General features: G+C 36.6%; 1 protein-coding gene and 1 long non-coding RNA gene across 12 annotated transcripts in view; one reads left to right on the plus strand and one right to left on the minus strand.

The window, feature by feature from the left end:
* LOC102167692 (uncharacterized) overlaps positions 1–18,877 on the plus strand; it is a 121,284-nt gene that overhangs the window by 54,615 nt on the left and 47,792 nt on the right. The window contains exons 4-5 of one of the 8 annotated variants that reach the window (XR_014816088.1): positions 2,422–3,179; positions 4,915–8,312. The exons of 4 other annotated variants lie outside the window; for them this stretch is intronic. This is a non-coding gene — a long non-coding RNA (uncharacterized LOC102167692). Of the gene's footprint in view, positions 1–2,421; positions 3,180–4,914; positions 8,313–18,877 lie in introns of those variants that run through there. 3 more of the 8 variants (XR_014816089.1, XR_014816094.1, XR_014816093.1) reach the window with 3 other exon arrangements.
* PTPN12 (protein tyrosine phosphatase non-receptor type 12) overlaps positions 1–18,877 on the minus strand; it is an 83,075-nt gene that overhangs the window by 9,083 nt on the left and 55,115 nt on the right. For all 4 annotated transcript variants that reach the window (XM_021102555.2, XM_021102553.2, XM_084977429.1 and 1 more), the window contains exons 9-13: positions 18,435–18,501; positions 16,737–16,814; positions 16,545–16,643; positions 11,342–11,427; positions 2,102–3,084 (exon numbers count right to left, since the gene is read on the minus strand). In XM_021102555.2, the coding sequence (XP_020958214.1) occupies positions 2,102–3,084; positions 11,342–11,427; positions 16,545–16,643; positions 16,737–16,814; positions 18,435–18,501 (1,313 nt within the window). The remainder of the gene's footprint in view (positions 1–2,101; positions 3,085–11,341; positions 11,428–16,544; positions 16,644–16,736; positions 16,815–18,434; positions 18,502–18,877) is intronic.

Below are 18,877 nucleotides of genomic sequence, written 5' to 3' on the forward strand. Positions count from 1 at the left end.
ATTAAATCCTTGTGCCAATGGTTCATCTATAAGGTAAATAATTAATAACATTAAAAACGGGACTGCTTCTAGCTATGTTGCAACAAAGAACACTTACACAGGAAAATATTCTGTTAATACCAAACTCATTTAGCATAGTTAGGGTAGGAGGAAAACAAATCAGAAATCACATTTATAGCTACCTGTGCTTTGAAGTACAAATAAAATGGAGAGAAGTGAAATGAGCTGGTATACAGTAGAGGGCTTTCAACTATTCCTATACAGTATGCGGCTTTCAACTATTCCTATACAGTATGCCATATTTTATAGGAACTCTTTCTATTATCAGCAGAACACTGGTCATATGGCAGTAAATTTTTTTTTTTTGTCTTTTTAGGGCCACACCCTCAGCATGTGAAGATTCCCAGGCTAGAGGTCTAATCAGAGCTGTAGCCTCTGGCCTACACCACAGCTCACGGCAAGGCCGGATCCTTAACCCACTGAGCAAGGCCAGGGGTCGAACCTGCAACCTCATGGTTTCTAATTGGATTTGTTTCTGCTGCACCACAATGGGAACTCCTGAGAGTAAATTTTAATGAGTTTATCAAATCATACATCCTTTCTGGACTTACCAAATTCTATTTCCAGTAACAGTTTAAATACATATATTTTCTAGGTACAAAACACATGCCTGATAGGCGGAAAAAAAATAATAAATAAAAAGGCCCCAAATGAAAACTTCTTATCCACACATTTTCTAGTATAATTATAATATGGCAGTTATTTTTCAAACTCTGATGTCAAGGAAGAAAACAACATTAAATAACTTCATATTATGCCAAACTGGTAAAGAATTTTCTGAAGACCCTTCAAATAAAACAGTAGAATCAAGAGCACAGAGGAGAATCCTGTAAATTTAAGAAACTAGGTTAGACTCTCATTTACTCTATCACATATGTTCTTAAGATAAAAAAAATAAAGTACGTGTGAGCTGAAGAAACTAAAGAGGCCACAGTATGGATGGTACTGGGTCAGAAATGGAAAAAGTGATCTTTCAAATTTACAGTACTTATTTTGCATGCATATTATAAATAGCAGTCTGTATGTGTCACAACCAACGTTCACTGACAAGTAAAAGACCAATGATAATCAATCAGTAAGTAGCTTTCATGTTTATGTATTTGCTCAACTTTATGGTCTAAGATGGCGGCCATGATAATTTTTAGCAGACTAAAGAGTTTCAAGAACCAATAATATATCTTGGGAACTTGGGGCATGCATTATCTTGAAATGCTTAGACTACTTAAAGAAGAGAGTGATTAACTAAATATTAGTAGCACTGCTGATTAGATATGGAAATATCCCACTTACTACTGACTGAATTAAACCTCCCATATTCTGCTGAGTAGTTGCCATGTTGCTCCTTGGTTAAATTCAGAGTTGAAAGGAGTCTTATTTGTAAGCATTTGTGAAGAGAATTTTTAAAAGTTATTTTGTAGTTGGAAGATCATATAAAATATAACATACATGGGTAAAATTAAATGGCCAATCAAGCCATTTTACAGTATTAGTGTCATAGTCACTTTTTTTTTTTTGTCTTTTTGCCTTTTTTAGGGCCACACCTGCAGCATATGGAGGTTCCCAGGTTAGGGGTCTAATCAGAGCTGTAGCCACCAGCCTATACCACAGTTCATGGCAACGCCAGATCCTTAACCCTCTGAGCAAGGCCAGGGATCGAACCTGCAACTTCACGGTTCCTAGGTGGATTCATTAACCGCTGAGCCACCACGGGAACTCCTGTGTCATAGTCACTTTAAGTAATTCTGTCTTCCCTAAATAATTTCTAATTATTCAGTCATATAAATTTTTGACCCATATAAATACTAAGAGCTATAAGAGAGAATTTTCAGTTATGATAATTGAAATATTTTGAAAACACCAAAATTGATCTAGTAATGTAATGTGATCAAACTAAGGTAACAAAACTTACTTAAAAAATAGTATTGAAAATAATGACATCCTGCTGTAGGTTCTAGAGTAAGGTATGAAATAAAACATAACTTCTTAGAACAGTGACTGGCACATAGTAAAAATATTTGTGTTAGATACTATTAATTATTACCTTTTTCAGCACCTGAATGTATTGTTCCTGCTATATCATGTCTAGCAATGGACATTGGTAATACTTTCCTTGTAGAAATGTTTTCAGTACTAGCGGCAGCAGAAACTGTGGCACTTGCTGTTGAAACACTGGTTTTATTCTTGGTCACAGCACCATCAGAGTTCCTTTCATCTGAGTCCGAGTCATCAGAGTGAAGAGGATTAGTAAAACTGAGGGGTGCTCTGAATAGAGGGGAACTGTTTTGATGATCTGAGAGATCACGGGTTTCAACTTGTGTTGTAGGACTTGGCGTTAAACTCACAGTTTTCTTTGTTTGACAGTGGGTATCTGAGGATTTGCCTTCAGATGAATCAGGCATAGGTGGAGTATTTTCAGGTCCATGCAATGACCATGTTACACGTCCTTTCTCATCAAGAGGCAAGCGGTCTGGCCTTGGAGGTGTGTCTGAATTCTTCTGTAATTCTTCCGGTAAAATAACTGGAGCTTTATTCGACTGTGTTGCACTGCAGTCCACACAAGAATTCTGGGAAATATCATCAACTTTTAGATCCCTTGAACTCAATTCCTGTGACTTAGAGATTTTATCGGTAATACAAGGTGAAGCCGAAGCTGATTTAATTTTAATTGCATGTCCCCTATTCAAGAGTGTGTTCCCATCAAAGCTTTTTGGTCCCTCTTGGAGAGGGACCTTCTTAATCTCAAAACTTAAATTGCGCTCCAATTTTTTATCTATCTGTTCAACAGCTGATTCGTTTTTTGCTGTAAGTTCTGTTGATTTATTATAGTTTCTGTTGAGGTCTGTTGAATGTTGTTCTGATGAAACCATGTGCAACACTGGCTTTGGATGATATCTGTCATTGTCCTGCCACACAGTAGTGACTGTTGGAAAAGCTGAAGGGGGAGAAGGTGTCAAGATTGGTGGAACTGGGTGAGGTTCCGGAGGCTGCAGTATCTCCTCCTTAGCATCTCCTTCTACAAGGCAACTGAAAAACATTAAGAAAAGGGTACTGTGAGAATGTTCATCCTTTGGAGTTCCTGTTGTGGCTCAGTGGAAATGAATCCAAATAGGAACCATGAGGTTGAGGGTTCGATCCCTGGCCTCGCTCAGTGGGTTAAGGATCTGGCATTGCCGTGAGCTGTGGTGTAGGTTGCAGACGCAGCTTGGATCCTGCATTGCTGTGGTTGTGGCATATGCTGGCAGCTACAGCTCCGATTGGCCCCCTAGCCTGGGAACCTCCATATGCCACAGGTGTGGCCCTAAAGAGCAAAAACAAACAAACAAACATCCTTAAAAAAAAAATAAGTTCATAAGTAACAGTTATGTAGCTGAGCCTCTTATATATTACAAGTCAGTAAAGTCTGTGGTTATGAATAAAAAATTAAAATTTGCCAAACTGGGAGTTCCCGTCGTGGCGCAGTGGTTAACGAATCCGACTAGGAACCATGAGGTTGCGGGTTCGATCCCTGCCCTTGTTCAGTGGGTTAATGATCCGGCGTTGCCATGAGCTGTGGTGTAGGTTGCAGATGTGGCTCAGATCCCACATTGCTGTGGCTCTGGGGTAGGCTGGCAGCTACAGCTCCGATTGGACCCCTAGCCTGGGAACCTCCATATGCTGCGGGAGCGGCCCAAGAAAAGGCAAAAAGACGAAAAGACAAAAAAAAAAAATTTGCCAAACTAAGAAAATTTAATGTTTAAAAAGGTAGTAATTTCATTGTTTACACTAATTTAAAATGTCAAATAATACAAGGATTCTTACTGAAAAAAACAGCAATTCCCTCCCACAGCCTTCCAGTTACCCTGAGACATCAAATTTCAACTTTTTAAAAAGAGCTGCTTCTAAGATTTACCTCCATATTTCAAAATGCATAAATTATTGTTACTTGATCTTTCCATTTCACACATACTGTAGCAACTTCTTACTATATAAATGTCTTCTCCATCTTCCCAATACTGTTACTATGGATAGGTTAATTTTTTTTTTTTTTTTAATCACTATTTTAGGGCTGCACCAGTGGCAAATGGAGGCTCCCAGGCTAGGGCTTGAATTGGAGCTATAGCTGCTGGCCACAGCCACAGCCAGAGCAACATGGGATCTGAGCTGTGTTGGTGACCTACACCACAGCTCACAACAACTCCAGATCCTTAACCCACTGAACAAGGCCAGCTGGCCACAGCCACAGTCAGAGCAACGTGGGATCCGAGCTGTGTTGGTGACCTACACCAGAGTTCACAACAACTCCAGATCCTTAACCCACTGAACGAGGCCAGGCATCAAATCTGCATTGTCATGGATCCTAGTGGGATTTGTTAACTTCTGAGCCACAGAGGGAACTCCCATTTATTTATTTATTTATTTATTTATTTATTTATTTACTTATTTATTTTTGGTCTTTTTGCCATTTCTTGGGCTGCTCCCACAACATATGGAGGTTCCCAGGCTAGGGGTCTAATCGGAGCTGCAGCTGCCAGCCTACGCCAGAGCCACAGCAACGCGGGATCCGAACCGTGTCTACAACCTACACCACAGCTCACGGCAACGCCGGATTGTTAACCCACTGAGCAAGGGCAGGGACCGAACCTGTAACCTCATGGTTCCTAGTCGGATTTGTTAACCACTGTGCCACAACAGGAACTCCCCTTTTATTTTTTTTAAGGGCTGTACCTGCAGCATAAGGAAGTTCCCAGGTTAAGGGTCAAATAAAAGGTGCAGCTGCCAGCCTACAACATAGCCACAACACCACCAGATCTGAGCTGCATCTGTGACCTATGCCACAGCTCACAGCAACATCAGATCCTTAACCCACTGAGCGAGGCCAGGGGTCAAACCTGCATCCTCATGGATACTAGTTGGGTTCTTAACCCACTGATCCACAACAACATCTCCTATTTTTTCTTATGTAACTCTTGTTTTTCCTTAATAATTGCCTTTGGTTTCCAATGTATCATCAGTAGTTCAGCCCTTATTCAAACTCTATATCTCCTCTTAATGGATCAACCATACCAGGTAATTATTAATACCACAGAATCCTCTTAGAAACCTGAGCCACCCACTCCAATGTGGACCACTGCTCCCAAGGCCACAACAGAGTTGACATTCTCTCCTGTGTCAGACTCTCCTGTTTCCCAGGTCCCATATTCCTTTTTCCAGGTACACATGCTTGCCTTAGTGGGTTATATATCCTCCAGTTGCTTCTTAAGAACTATACATAGGAAACTGGGAGTTCCCTGGTGGCCTAGTGGTTAAGGATTTGTCATTGTCACTGCTATGGCTCAGGTTTGATCTCAAAATTTTGCATGCTACAGGCACCGCCAAAAAAAACAAAAAACATAGAAACAAATTTCTTGAGGCCTATTTAATTATATTTTCAAGGATACTGACTTTTGGAAAAGGTACATAATTATAGATTAGAAATAATTTTCCTTCAGAATTTTATAATCATGATTCTTGTTCCTTAGAATGTGAGCTGTTTTCTCCTCTCGGAGCTTTTAGGTTCTTTTGCTTACTTTTAGGTTCTTTTTTGTTCTACAATCTCATCATTTAACATTTCCTAATCCATTATAAACTGAGAACTTTCTAAATAGAAATTGTTACTAAATGTCTGATAATTCCCAATTCTGTTTATTTTAAAAGAATGGAATATTTTAAATGTCTGGAAGATGTGTATGTCAATGTAAGGGAGAGAGCTTGTGGCATAGTCTCACTGCTTGGTGACTACAACCATCAATAATAGATGTCCTCTCTTGGGACTGGTTAGCTTTTCAAGACAGGGATTCTGTGTCCCACCAGAAGTGGCTACCAGTATAACCGAAACAAGGGGTGATAGCAATGGAGCTGGAGGATCCCACACATTCCTGCTTTTAGTAAGACACCAACAACCCCATCATCAGTTGGACTTGATATCCTAAATCCAGAGACTTTCAGATTCAGCCACTCCAGAGTAATCCTTCCTACTGTGTACCCAGGTGTAGCAGAAGATGTCATCTGTCTGTTCAATTTGAAGGAAGGAATCTGGGTTTCTAAACACTTTTATAGAGACATTCAAGTACTTGTTTTCAGTCCCATCCTATACATCAGCCTTGAGGGGAACCTCCAATTTCTGCATCTTTCTGAAGGTTCTTTGGAGAGGATCGTCATCTTCTTATTAGCTTCCCCTGCCTACAGGAAAGCAAGTTTTAGCTTCCTCTGTACTGTTAAGTCCCTTTTCATTGATCAGTATGCTCTCCACTTTCCAAAATTTTGTCAAAATCTCATTTGCTGCCATCTTCTCTTTAATTTCCTGGGTTTTAATCTTTTTATTTTGCTGTTTTGTTTTTTAATCATATATTTTTATATTCTTCTACTGTAATTTTAGGAAATTTAAATGTGTTTAAACTGCCTATTTAACCAACAATCTTTTAAATGTTTTCAGAAGCAGTAATCTGTATATGATGTTGATACATACATAGTAAATAAATTCTTGGCTACTCACATTTTAAAAATAGCTTTATTGAGGTATAGTTGATATATAAAAACCTGCACAAACAATAATGACTTAATAAATGACCCTTTTCTTTTTCCGTATTTAATATATGTTCACTACTTTAATACCAAGTTTTCTTTGATATTTTTGCCTCTTTATTCTTACAAATAAACTTTATATTATCAAGTTCAGAGCAGACTCCTTTGGAAATTTTAATGTGAACTGCATCAAATTTCTAAAGAACTGGTATTTTCTTTTCTTTTTTGGCGACACCTGTGGTATGTGGAAGTTCCCAGGCCAGGGATCGAACCCAAGCCACAATGGTGACAATGCTGATTTTTTTAACTGCTAACCACCAGGGAATTCCCAAGAACTAATATTTTAAATACAATTGAAAAAAGCTAAACTACATTTAACTTTTCCAACCAAGAACAATTATTTTTCACTAATCCAAATAAAAACATTTCTCCTTAAGGTTATTTCCAGGTATTTTATATTTTGAAAGGGCTATCTTTTAAAATCTTTTCTCCTATTTGGCTGGTCTACAGGACCATTTTCTACTTTTATTCAAGCACTTTGCTCCTCTTTCTTATAAATTAAACATTTTAAGGCAATATATTTGGGTTTAATGTAATTATTTTTAAATCAACAAAAGGAAAATGTTTCAAAAAAGAACCAAAGATTTTGTTTTTAAACAGAAAAAAAAAACAGTTAAGTAGAATAATAGCTGCTTTATATGATATTGATTTCTCCCAATGCCCAATTTTCTACTGCCATTTTCCCAGAGTCCTTTGTCACTAGAATCCCATCACATCCTGTGCTTGATCAGAGTTCCCAAATGTCTCAAACTCTTGTTTTGGCTCCAGAAATGCCCACCTATCCAGGCTATTCTAAGAGTCACAGATGAAAGTCTAGTTCATTCTCTAAAGCAACCCTTAACAGAAGTAGAAAAATATTCATGTATTTCTGCCAGATAGAAAACCCTCTCCTTTTATGGCCTCTGTAACACCACTGTTTCCTGGTTTATGTTTATGCCTGCATTGTTCTTTTCATTCATGCCCAAATCTTTTATATCAGCTATACACAGAATCCTCAATAAATCTTTACCTTCAACCTAGATATCCAAACATCTAAAACAGAACCACTTTCTGTCTTCCTCCCAATCTTATTCCAATTTAAATTTGTTGGAATTGAGAGGCATTGGAAGCATCAAGTATATTGTCACTGTCTCTGAAATATTTAGAAATTAAGAAAAATTTACTAAGGCATCCTTTCGTATCTTTGTCGTAAATCTGTTTATAGAAATAATTAACAAACTATACTTCCAGAATCCTGGTGTTAGTGAAAAAAAACCAAGAATTGTATTAGTTTAATAACATATATACTGAAAACAGAAAATGAAATCTCCTATTCAAAATATACAATATGATTTCTATAAGTATTTATAAGTCAGAATCATGTGACTAGTTAAACCAAATATAGCAAACATATGCCTTCCTCTCCAGATCCTTCTACAGTAACTCAATAAATATACTCTTATTTGCTCACGGCAGTCATATTGGAAAAGTATACTGTTTTTATGACTCTAATGTTCTTACAATTTTTATTTTCAGTTAACCAGGTATTCTTTGTGGAACACAGTGAAATTCTGCCATTTCACTCCATTGCATGAATAATAAAAATGACCTAAGATGTAATATAAAAACATGTAAAGATTTGAGCACAAAATAAAATTTTGGCATAAGATGAATGAACATTTTTCATTTAATACTCATTTATTACTTTTTTTTTATATATTTACTTATTTTTTTTGGCTTTTAAGGGCCACACCTGCAGCATATGGAGATTCCCAGGCTAGGGGTCGAATCGGAGCTACAGCTGCCGGCCTACACCGCAGCCACAGCAACCTCAGATCCCAGCTGCATCTGTGACCTACACCCCAGCTCACAGCAATGCCAGATCCTTAACCCACTGAGTGAGGCCAGGGATCGAACCCGAAACCACATGGTTCCTAGTCGGATTCGTTTCCACTGCACCACAACAGGAACTCCCTCATTTACTACTTTTTAAATTATGTTTTTGTTTATTGAAGAATAACAGAAGCCAAACTTTTAAAGAGGTATATGAGAAAGGTTTAAAATTCAGAATATTCTACTCCTATTTTTCCTTCAAAATTAGGAAGAGGCCACCACTGTTTGCTGTTGGAGGTAGACAACCATGTAAACCACAAATATCAATGTACACTTTGAGAACTTTTACATTACCTCAATTTCAAAACCAAATTAAAAGATATTAGGGGAGCAAAAATGCCCCAGTTTTTCTTTAAGGCCATTACAGTTCTTTTAGGACTCTGCAGAACTCACATGAGATCAGAAAAGTTGGAGAACTGCAGTTTAGAGATTTTTAACTGGCTGCCTTCCACAGTAAATACCAAAATGGAAATCAAACAGGAAAGAACTATTGGCAAGTGTTAGCGGGCAGTTAACATCCTAAGCATTTAAACACCGAGACCTAAACCTATCTATATAGGCTTCCTGATTTCCTTAGAGAAGCAGGCAGAGGCACTCCAGAGGCCTTAGTTATTGAGGAAATTGTAAGCTTTTCCATTTGTAAAAAAGGGATGATCTCATTAAGGTACACCAACTCCATGCCAAGACACAACCACAGTCACCTCACCCAACTTTATTCAACTTCTATCAAACTTTTAAAGGAAAAAAAAATTGGTGAATCCTATACAAAGGAAGTCCTACTTTAAGGGTCAGTATGTTTGGGCAGTTCTATGTTCAAGAAAAGACACTTCGGTGTAAGCCATTTTAACAGTTTTATTACTATGGATCTTCTACTATGTCTCCTTTTAAAAATAATTCAGTCACTCAATCTTAATTCCATATTGTAAGGGGAAAATCAGCATTTAGTGAAAAACAAGTATGTGCCAGGTCCTGTACATAGCATTTTCACATACTTAATTTCATTCAATCCTTAGTATAATACTTAAAAAAACTCCTCAAGGAACAAGTAAATTGAGTGGCTTACTCACAACCTCAGAGCTAGTTAAATGGATGAAAAGGTTTTGAAGCTAATCATTCTGACTTTATCTAAATCCTTTCCATACTTCCATCTAATTGACTTAGCACCTATCCTGAAAGAAAGGGGAAGGCAAAGGGGGAAATAGGAATATGTACTGATTTTAACTATTATAAATGAGCTTAGTATGAAAGTAAAATCTAGAGAGAATAAACTCATCTCTGCTAGTAACGTTATTAAACGTCTTCTCATAACTTCAACATCCATACAACTTTTGACAATCATATTACTTTAGTCATGAGAAAATTGAAATAAATCTTAGCTAAAAATTTAGTTATACCAAATACCAAAAGATAAGCTATATAGCCAACAAGCACATGAAAAAGTACTAAACATCACTGATTATTAGAGAAATGCAAATCAAAACTACTGTGAGGTACAACTTCACACCAGTCAGAATGGCCATCATTAATAAGTCCACAAATAACAAATGCTGGAAAGGGTGTGGAGAACAGGGTACCCTCCTGCACTGCTGGCGGAAATGTAAATTAGTATAACCACAATGGAAAACAGTAAAATCTTAGAAAACCACACATAGAACTACCATATGACCCAGCAATCCCACTCTTGGGCATATATCCGGACAAAACTTTCCTTGAAAAAGACACATGCACCCGTATGTTCACTGCAGCTCTATTCACAAGAGCCAAGACATGGAAACAACCTAAATCTCCATCAACAGATGAATGGATTAAGATGTGGTACATGTACACAATGAAATATTACTCAGCCATAGAAAAGAATAATGCCATTTGCAACAACATGGATGGAACTAGAGATTCTCATACTAAGTGAAGTCAGAAAGAGAACAAAAACCATATGAAATCACTTACATCTGAAATATAATATACAGCACAAATGAACCTTTCCACAGAAAAGAAACACATGGACTTGGAGAACAGACCTGTGGTTGCCAAGGGAGAGGGGGAGGGAGTGGAATGGACTGGGAATCTGGGGTTAATAGATGAAACTACTGCATTTGGAATAGATAAGCAATGAGATCCTGATGTAGAGCACTGGGAACTTTATCTAGTCACTGATGGAGGATAATGTGAGAAAAAGAATGTATATATGTATATGTGACTGGATCACTTTGCTGTGCAGTAGAAAACTGACAGAACTGTAAACCAACTGTAATGGAAAAAATAAAACTCATTAAGTAAAAAAAACAAAAGATAAGTTATGGTTAACTCATGGTTATATCCACTGTTCTGGTAGAGTAAACTACTGAAATTTTATCCAAATTAAAAAGAATTTTTAGGAATTCCCATGGTAGTGCAGTGGTTAACGAATCCGACTAGGAACCATGAGGTTGCAGGTTCGATCCCTGGCTTTGCTCAGTGGGTTAAAAGATCTGGCATTGCTGTGAGCTATGGTATAGGTCACAGGCGCAGCTCAGATCTCACGTTGCCGTGGCTCTGGCATAGGCTGGTGGCTACAGCTCCGATTAGACCCCTAGCCTGGGAACCTCCATATGCCTCAGGATCAGGCCTAGAAAAGGCAAAAAGACAAAAAAAAAAAGAAAGAATTTTTATAGTACACCAGCTAAAAGAAAAATCAGCTGCCATACATATACTACATGCGAAACAAAAAGAATAAGAAAAGTTATAGACAATAACTTAGAAATATTCAGGATTTTTTGTTTAAGTAACAGTGAGTAAAAAGTATCCTTTCAAAGAAAATAAGGTACAATACCTGCGGGTCCTTGGTGGTTTTGGAGGAGGAGAATCTTGTTTGTCAGGATCTATGGAACTGACCATATTTTCTGTGTTAGTTTCATTCTGCCAAGAAAAAAAATGCTCATTAAAGTTAAGGGAAAAATAATTTTCCTTCTTCATGTTTCAAATAAATTGTTTCAGGGCTTTCAAATACTCAAAACAATGCTAAATTTTTGCCAAATAATAAAATGGGTGTTATATCCTCTATACATAAGCCTGAAAAACCAAATTCAATGAGAAAATTTATCAAAAACAGTTCCTCCCCAATTACAGAAAAACCAATCATATACAGCAGCATTTCAGCATATCTCAACAAATTTCAAATCTATAAAGAAACAGATTTCCCAAGAAAGTAAAGATCAAAGAAGATCTTTTTTTCAAGCATCATTACTACATTAAACTTAACATGTTCAGATAGGGGGGAAAAAAAAAACAACAAAATAAGTCTTACATATTTCACCTTTCCCAAACTTTTGGGGACTTCTATTGCTACCTACTACTTTTAAACAGGTCCCAGAACTAACTTTGATCATTTCTTGCTCCACCATCCTTCTGTCACCACAGAATGCCCTAATCCATTAGGGCATAAAGCCCCTCTATCACTGCCTAACCAAATGGACACCCCCCAAAATAACGAGAGCACCCTCCCCCCACCTAGGGATAGCCGGTCACATGGACTAGTGAAATCATTAAGAGGAGTGATCCAGACTCAATACAGCTATAAGAACCTTAGGACTGTGACTAGAGAAGATGTGAAATTATCACATAAAACATTGTCTTGAATTAATTTCTGCCTCAGAAAAGACCTCATTTTTATATAGCTAGGCTGTATTAATTCTGGGCCAGAAAACAAGAATGATTTTCACCCTTGCCTACATCTCAGATAACTTTAGAAAAAAAAAAAACTATCTTTGCATATACTGTGATTACTAAAAGAACTCTGAAACTGCTGACTTTTTTTTTTAATCAAAACACTTACACTGTGTCCAAGGTGGCATTTTCTTTCCTTCTTTCTTTCTGAGTCTTCTAAGTTCGATCGATCTATCTATCCATCCATCCATCCATCCATCCATACATCCATCCATCCATCCATCTATCTATCTATCTATCCATCCATCTTTTTAGGGTCACACCTGCAGCATATGGAAGTTCCCGGGCTAGGGGCTGAAATGAACTGGAGCTGCAGCTGCTGGCCTATACCACAGCTCATGGCAACACTGGACCCTTAATTCAGAGAGCAAGGACAGGGATCAAACCTGTGTCCTCATGCACACTGGGATTTGTTACAGCTGAGCCATATTAGGAACTCCACACTGTGGCATTTTCTTTGTCTATATAACTGTATCTTGCCAGTGTCCTTTTCCACTAAGTACTTCCAGCAAAAAGAAACAAAGACTTCAACTTTCCAGCAATTTTTAATGTATCTGACTCTTAATATCAGATGCATTAGAAGTGTCTTACACATCTTACTATGTATCTTGTTCTGACCAAAACAAGAATTACGTTATGAGAATGAAAGCTTTCATCCTTAGTTATAGGCACCTACCAAAACAGCGAAATCTGTTGCTGGGATGGCTGCTATAGATAGGATGACCATAAAATTTTTTGTCCAAATTAGGGCTTTTATACCTAGACAAGGAGTATAAACTGGTTTTTGCTTGAGGTTAATCAGGACTTTTGGTTTACACTTTTAGATCCTCAGATGTTTTACACTTTTAGATTCAGAGGTTAATGGCACTTTGCATCATAAAGATTCCTATCACATATTAATGATTCTTTTGCTTATTACTTCTATTAAGTAAACAATCATGCTCCATAACACTCATTAATATTTTTGTACCAAAATATATAAATATATCTTTAAATAAAGAATAAACGTTAAAGAATAAAGTTTAAATAAAGATTAAGGATGAACCATATGAAAATGCTTCTATATTATAGAACTATAACACTCATTAATATTTTATATACCAAAATATATAAATATTATCATTAAATAAAGAATAAAGGTTAAATAAAGTTTAAATAAAGATTAAGGATGAACTAAATGAAAATGCTTCTATATTATTGAACTATTTCTGCCCTTCAAAAAGTTTTTTAGGAGTTCCCGTCGTGGCGCAGTGGTTAATGAATCCGACTAGGAACCATGAGGTTGCAGGTTCGATCCCTGGCCTTGCTCAGTGGGTTAACGATCCGGCGTTGCCGTGTACTGTGGTGTAGGTTGCAGACACGGCTCGGATCCCGTGTTGCTGTGGCTCTGGCGTAGGCCGGTGGCTACAGCTCCGATAAGACCCCTAGCCTGGGAACCTCTATATGCCGTGGGAGCGGCCCCAAAGAGATAGCAAAAAAAAAAAAAAAAAAAAAAAAAGTTTTTTAATAGCACAGCATGAATTACCTCATGTCATATCAAGTCAAATGAGTATACCTAACATACACACACACACACACACACAAAACAACTATAGGTTTTCAGAGCATTCTGAAACAGGAAGTAAGGCATTGCAGATCTGTATATGAAAGGTACTCAAAAGTAAGCAGTGGAGAGGACACAAAAATGTAAAGGACAAAGACATAACTTCAAGAACTATATAGTGTGGTAGTATCATTAGGCAAAAAAATGAGAGGGTAATAAACACATTAAGTGATAAAATCAGTATACTGAAGTTATGAAATCAGTGAAAGGAGATGTTATAAGTGAAAATATTAGAAATACAGTTGCAAAAATATTAAAAAGTTGAGAATAAAAGGTAGCATGTAGAATAGTGGATAAGATAAAAGCAGTGGATAAGACACTGACAAAGAACAGAAAAGGAAAGCACGGAACACATGGGAATGGAAGAAGAGAGAGTAAGAGTATTTGCAGGCAAATGACAACATGTAACAAAGGAAAGGTCTCATAAAGGATCATCATTCTGGGGTGAATGAGAGAATGGTGAAGCCATTAACGGAAAGGACCAACAGAGGAAAAAAGAACTTCTGGAGGACGTAAGCTCTCTGAGCATGTTAAACTTCTTATCATTAAAGGACTCGATGTGGCAATACAGAAATGCAACTCAGAGAGCCACTGACCACACAGCATGACAAAACTCCCCAGTCACTGAACTTCAAAATAGAACAATGTTCTCCTTGGATTCCTAGGTTTTACCTATGTTTGCTGTACATTTTTGTCTTCTAATGCTTTTTTATCTACAGCTTTTGTCCCCGTATTTGTCATAATGTTCACAGCTCGCTTTGGCTGATTTTATTGTCAGTTAAAACCACCACTGCCAGTTAAAACAACCACCAACTTTTGAAGTTGAAAGGAATTTTAGAAATTAAATAGTCCAAGAGTTCCTTCTATGGCTCAGTGGGCTAAAGGATCCAGCGTTGCCACAGCTATGGTATTGGTTGCAGCTGCAGCTTGGATCAATCCCTGGCCTGGGAACTTGCACATGCCATAGGTGCAGACATGAAAAAAAAAGAAGAAAGAAGAGTTTAAAAAAAAAGAAATTAAATAATCCATTGGAGATTAGGTTCTAGTGTATCTTCCTGTTTCAAGCAGAGCTTGCTGAAGTTGTTTTTTTTTTAAACTTTTTGACCACCTTGACCCATTTCACTGAAGTTATTTTGTATATTAATTATCTGCACATAACAGAGCTGTATCAAGGCCCACAAAAGAAAAAAATGAGAACCTAATTATCAATCTTAAGGATATAGTATCTGCTGCAGAACAAAATGAACATTAAAACAGAGTATGTTAAAAAATTTAAAAATAGAAGTTCCCATCATGGTGCAGTGGTTAATGAATCTGACTAGGAACCATGAGGTTGCAGGTTTGATCCCTGGCCTTGCTCAGTGGGTTAAGGATATGGCACTGCTGTGAGCTGTGGTGTAGGTTGCAGACACAGCTCGGATCCAGTGTTGCTGCGGCTCTGGTGTAGGCCGGTGGCTACAGCTCTGATTAGACCCCTAGCCTGGGAACCTCCATGTGCCTTGGGAAACAGCCCTAGAAAAGGCAAAAAGACAAAAAAAAAAAAAAAATTTTAAATACATTTGAGGAGAAAAGATTCAGAACTCAATAATATCACATCTAAAATGCACAGCACAAGCATAATAGATGGACCACAGCACAAACTACTGTTGGTATCATCCTAGAATTGAAAATCCTGGTGTTGATAACTGGTGGTAATATTTTTTATATGTAAGATAAAAAGGCATGTGTGCATACCTTAGAGATGCTTGCCTACTGAAGTGTTTCTAAATCCCAAGTCAAATGCTACTAGATTCCAAAATAAAATTTCTCTTTATATCTCCTACTCCAGGAAGTGATTTTAGTTGTAAACACTTCTAACAGATAACATTTATTATTAAGTCATATTGCTGATTAGCATTTCTACAAATTTCTTCAAAAATAAATCTGGAATACACAACTTGTTTTAAGAGCTTTTCTAAATTCCTTAACTTTACTTCTAAATTATCAGAGAAATCAAGAATAGAGATTTATAATTGTGGTCCTGTAATTTTACTTAATTAAGAGCATGTACAGGAATTCCTGTTGTGGCTCAGCAGAAACAAACCTATTATCCATAGGACATAGGTTTGATCTCTGGCCTTGCTCAGTGGGTTAAAGATCCGGCATTGCCATGAGCTGTGGTATAGGTCGGAGACGCAGCTCGGATCTGGTGTTGCTGTGGCTGTGATGTAGGCTGGCAACTACAGCTCTGATTCAACCCCTAGCCTGGGAATCTCCATATGCTGTGGGGGTGGCCCTAAAAAGCAAAATAAAGTAAGGTAAAATAAAATAAAATATGTACAAAATAACAACAAAGCTTTATATCATCAAGACAAAATAAAATTCATGGAGAATCAACTTAGAATAATTTGGTTGGGTGGAAGGAAAGAAGAGAGAAAAATGCAGTTAATTTTTTTAAAGTAATTTATAGGTAAAACAATATTGAATTATATAACTTTTGACTAAGATCTATATTCATAACTATATTTTATTTATAATATTATTTAACTTGTATTGCATCATTAAATATCACCATAGAGATTCAAACAGGAAGAAGAAAAGTTAAATAAAAATAACTAATGGATATTTTCATGTTAGATAAAACACAAGGTGAAAATTAAAAAAGCTAAATATCACAACTTGGTAAAAAGTAAAAGTTTTCTAAAATGAGTAAGTCGAGAATACCTACCACTCCATCAGGAATTTTCTGCACTCCATGAATTTCATATAGTTGTAGCTGTTTCTCAAATAATTGGGCAATAGCTCTATGAACAAGTTCGTATTGCTCCTATTAGGGAGATGAAATAATAAAGGAAAAGACATTTAAAAAAAATAAGGCATTTATAAAATATAGTTAATAAAGCAAAACAAAAAACTATACCTTAGTTTGTACTGCAGAATGCCTCTGTGTTCTCATTTCTTGTATTAAGTTAAAAACATTAAATTCCTCTGGTATTTTCTAAAACAGAGAATTTAATACATGAACTCTGGACAACTGTTCAGAAAAATAATAAGAATAGTCTTCAACTTTTCATATATATCTTTTCTACATGTATACCTTATATACTTGGATAAGTGAAAATATTTCTTGAACACTATGTACCATGTATCATACACTGTGCTTGGGATTATGGATACAGAGCTAATTTTGACCTTTAGCAGTCAGCTAGTGAGTTAGATAGATATGTAAACAGATAAATGTCCAGCCAATGTACGGTTGCAATACAGTGGGAATAAAAATGCTATGACTAACTCTGATTGATATGTGAGAGAAAAGAGAAGGAAATATACATAAGCATGACAGATGAAATGTATAATCTATGGGGAATTGAGAAGCTTGATATAGATAAAACCTAAGACTTAATGAAGGAGAGTTGTTCAAAGGAGGAGAAAAGATTAGGCAATTTGGCATTAGACTGTAAACAAAAGATTTGAACTCATTCTATAGGCCAGTTTCCTGGGCTGGCTATATAAGGACCAGCTAAGAGAGCTACATCTCTGGAGACTATAAAACATCCTAGAAAATGTGTTTTATTAAGGAGTTCCCATTGTGGCTTAACGGTAACAAACCTGACTAGTATCCATGAGGATGCAGTTTCGATTCCTGGCCCCACTCAGTGCATTAATGATCCAGCATTGCTATGAGCTGCAGTATAGGTTGCAGACGCAGCTCAGATCTGACATGGCTGTGGCTATAGGCTTGCAACTACAGCTCTGATTCAACCCCTAGTCTGGGAACTTCCATATACTGTGGGTGTGGCCCTAAAAAAATCCTATAAGGCTATGAAGAATAAAAGCTTCTACCTAATGCATAGTAAATAAACGTACTGTAGAACCAACAAATAAACCAAATCTACATACAGTGAGACCTGTGTTTTTCAAATCTACCATGAGGGCTATATCTTTATATTCTCCATAGTATCAAACCCAGTTTCTTGAAAATAGCAGTGATAGCAATAATAATAGCAATAGTAATAAAAACCAACAATAAATTGAGCACTTGCAACATGTCACACATAGGTCTAAAGAACTTTACAAAATTAAGAATTTACTTAATTCTTATGAGTTATTAACATTATGATCCCCATTTACAGATGAAGAAATCTAAGCACAGTTAGAATAAGACATTCGACCAAGATCCCACAGCTAATAAATGACAGAGCCAGAATTTTAACCACAGAAGTTTGGTTCCAGTCAGCATTCTTAACCACCATACTACATATGTTTCCAGTTAGGCATAAATATTTACTGAATTGATTACACTTATATATAGAATAAATATAGACGGCAACAGGGATGCTATATTTGGAAAAGTTAATGCAGAATTTACATCCCTAATGTGGGTATTAATTCATCCAGAACAAACGGATGACAACATGTTTTCCTTGTTGCCCAGTGTATTACCTCAAGGTACTTTGCATCATTTATACCTTTACTGTCTTCATCGCATACACAGCAAAGCTATTTCTAAAAAAGTAATGTGTAGCAAAACATATGCTATAATTTATTCAGCAAATCATTAAGTCTGAAAATCATAGTAGATCAACTGGATATATTGCTACATAAAAATTATTCTTACCCCAGCTTTTAGTAAATTCCACGTATAATCTATGGCACAAATGGCACCTGTTCTTCCACAGCCTGCACTATGGATATAAAATTGGAAAAAACAATTTGATATTTGTGATAAAAGAACTGTAAAATAAATGTGGCTGGATATGTTAATATTCATAAGTAAAAAATCATTTAAGAAATTTAACAAATTCTACTTATTTATGGAAACAAACCACAACTTAAAATTTGTGCATGGCAAACATCCTTAACATTAGAATTTATATCTTGTTTTTATTTAATTTAAGGAACTTCCAAAAGTAGTTCATCGAATACCTAGAAGTCTTCACTTTGGAAGTCTAAGTCTATCTCAGAAAACCTTGTCTAGCTAACTATCTTGTAGAGACAAATTTATTTTTATGTTCAAGATGGCTCCAGTGCTTTACAGTAGAGGAGGAAACTCTATCATTT

The sequence above is a fragment of the Sus scrofa genome, chromosome 9 (assembly GCF_054392235.1).
Source record: "Sus scrofa isolate SSC_HxYL_T2T_F1_AM1 chromosome 9, Sscrofa_HxYL_maternal_Yorkshire_Landrace_v2.0, whole genome shotgun sequence".
Taxonomy (NCBI): domain Eukaryota; kingdom Metazoa; phylum Chordata; class Mammalia; order Artiodactyla; family Suidae; genus Sus; species Sus scrofa.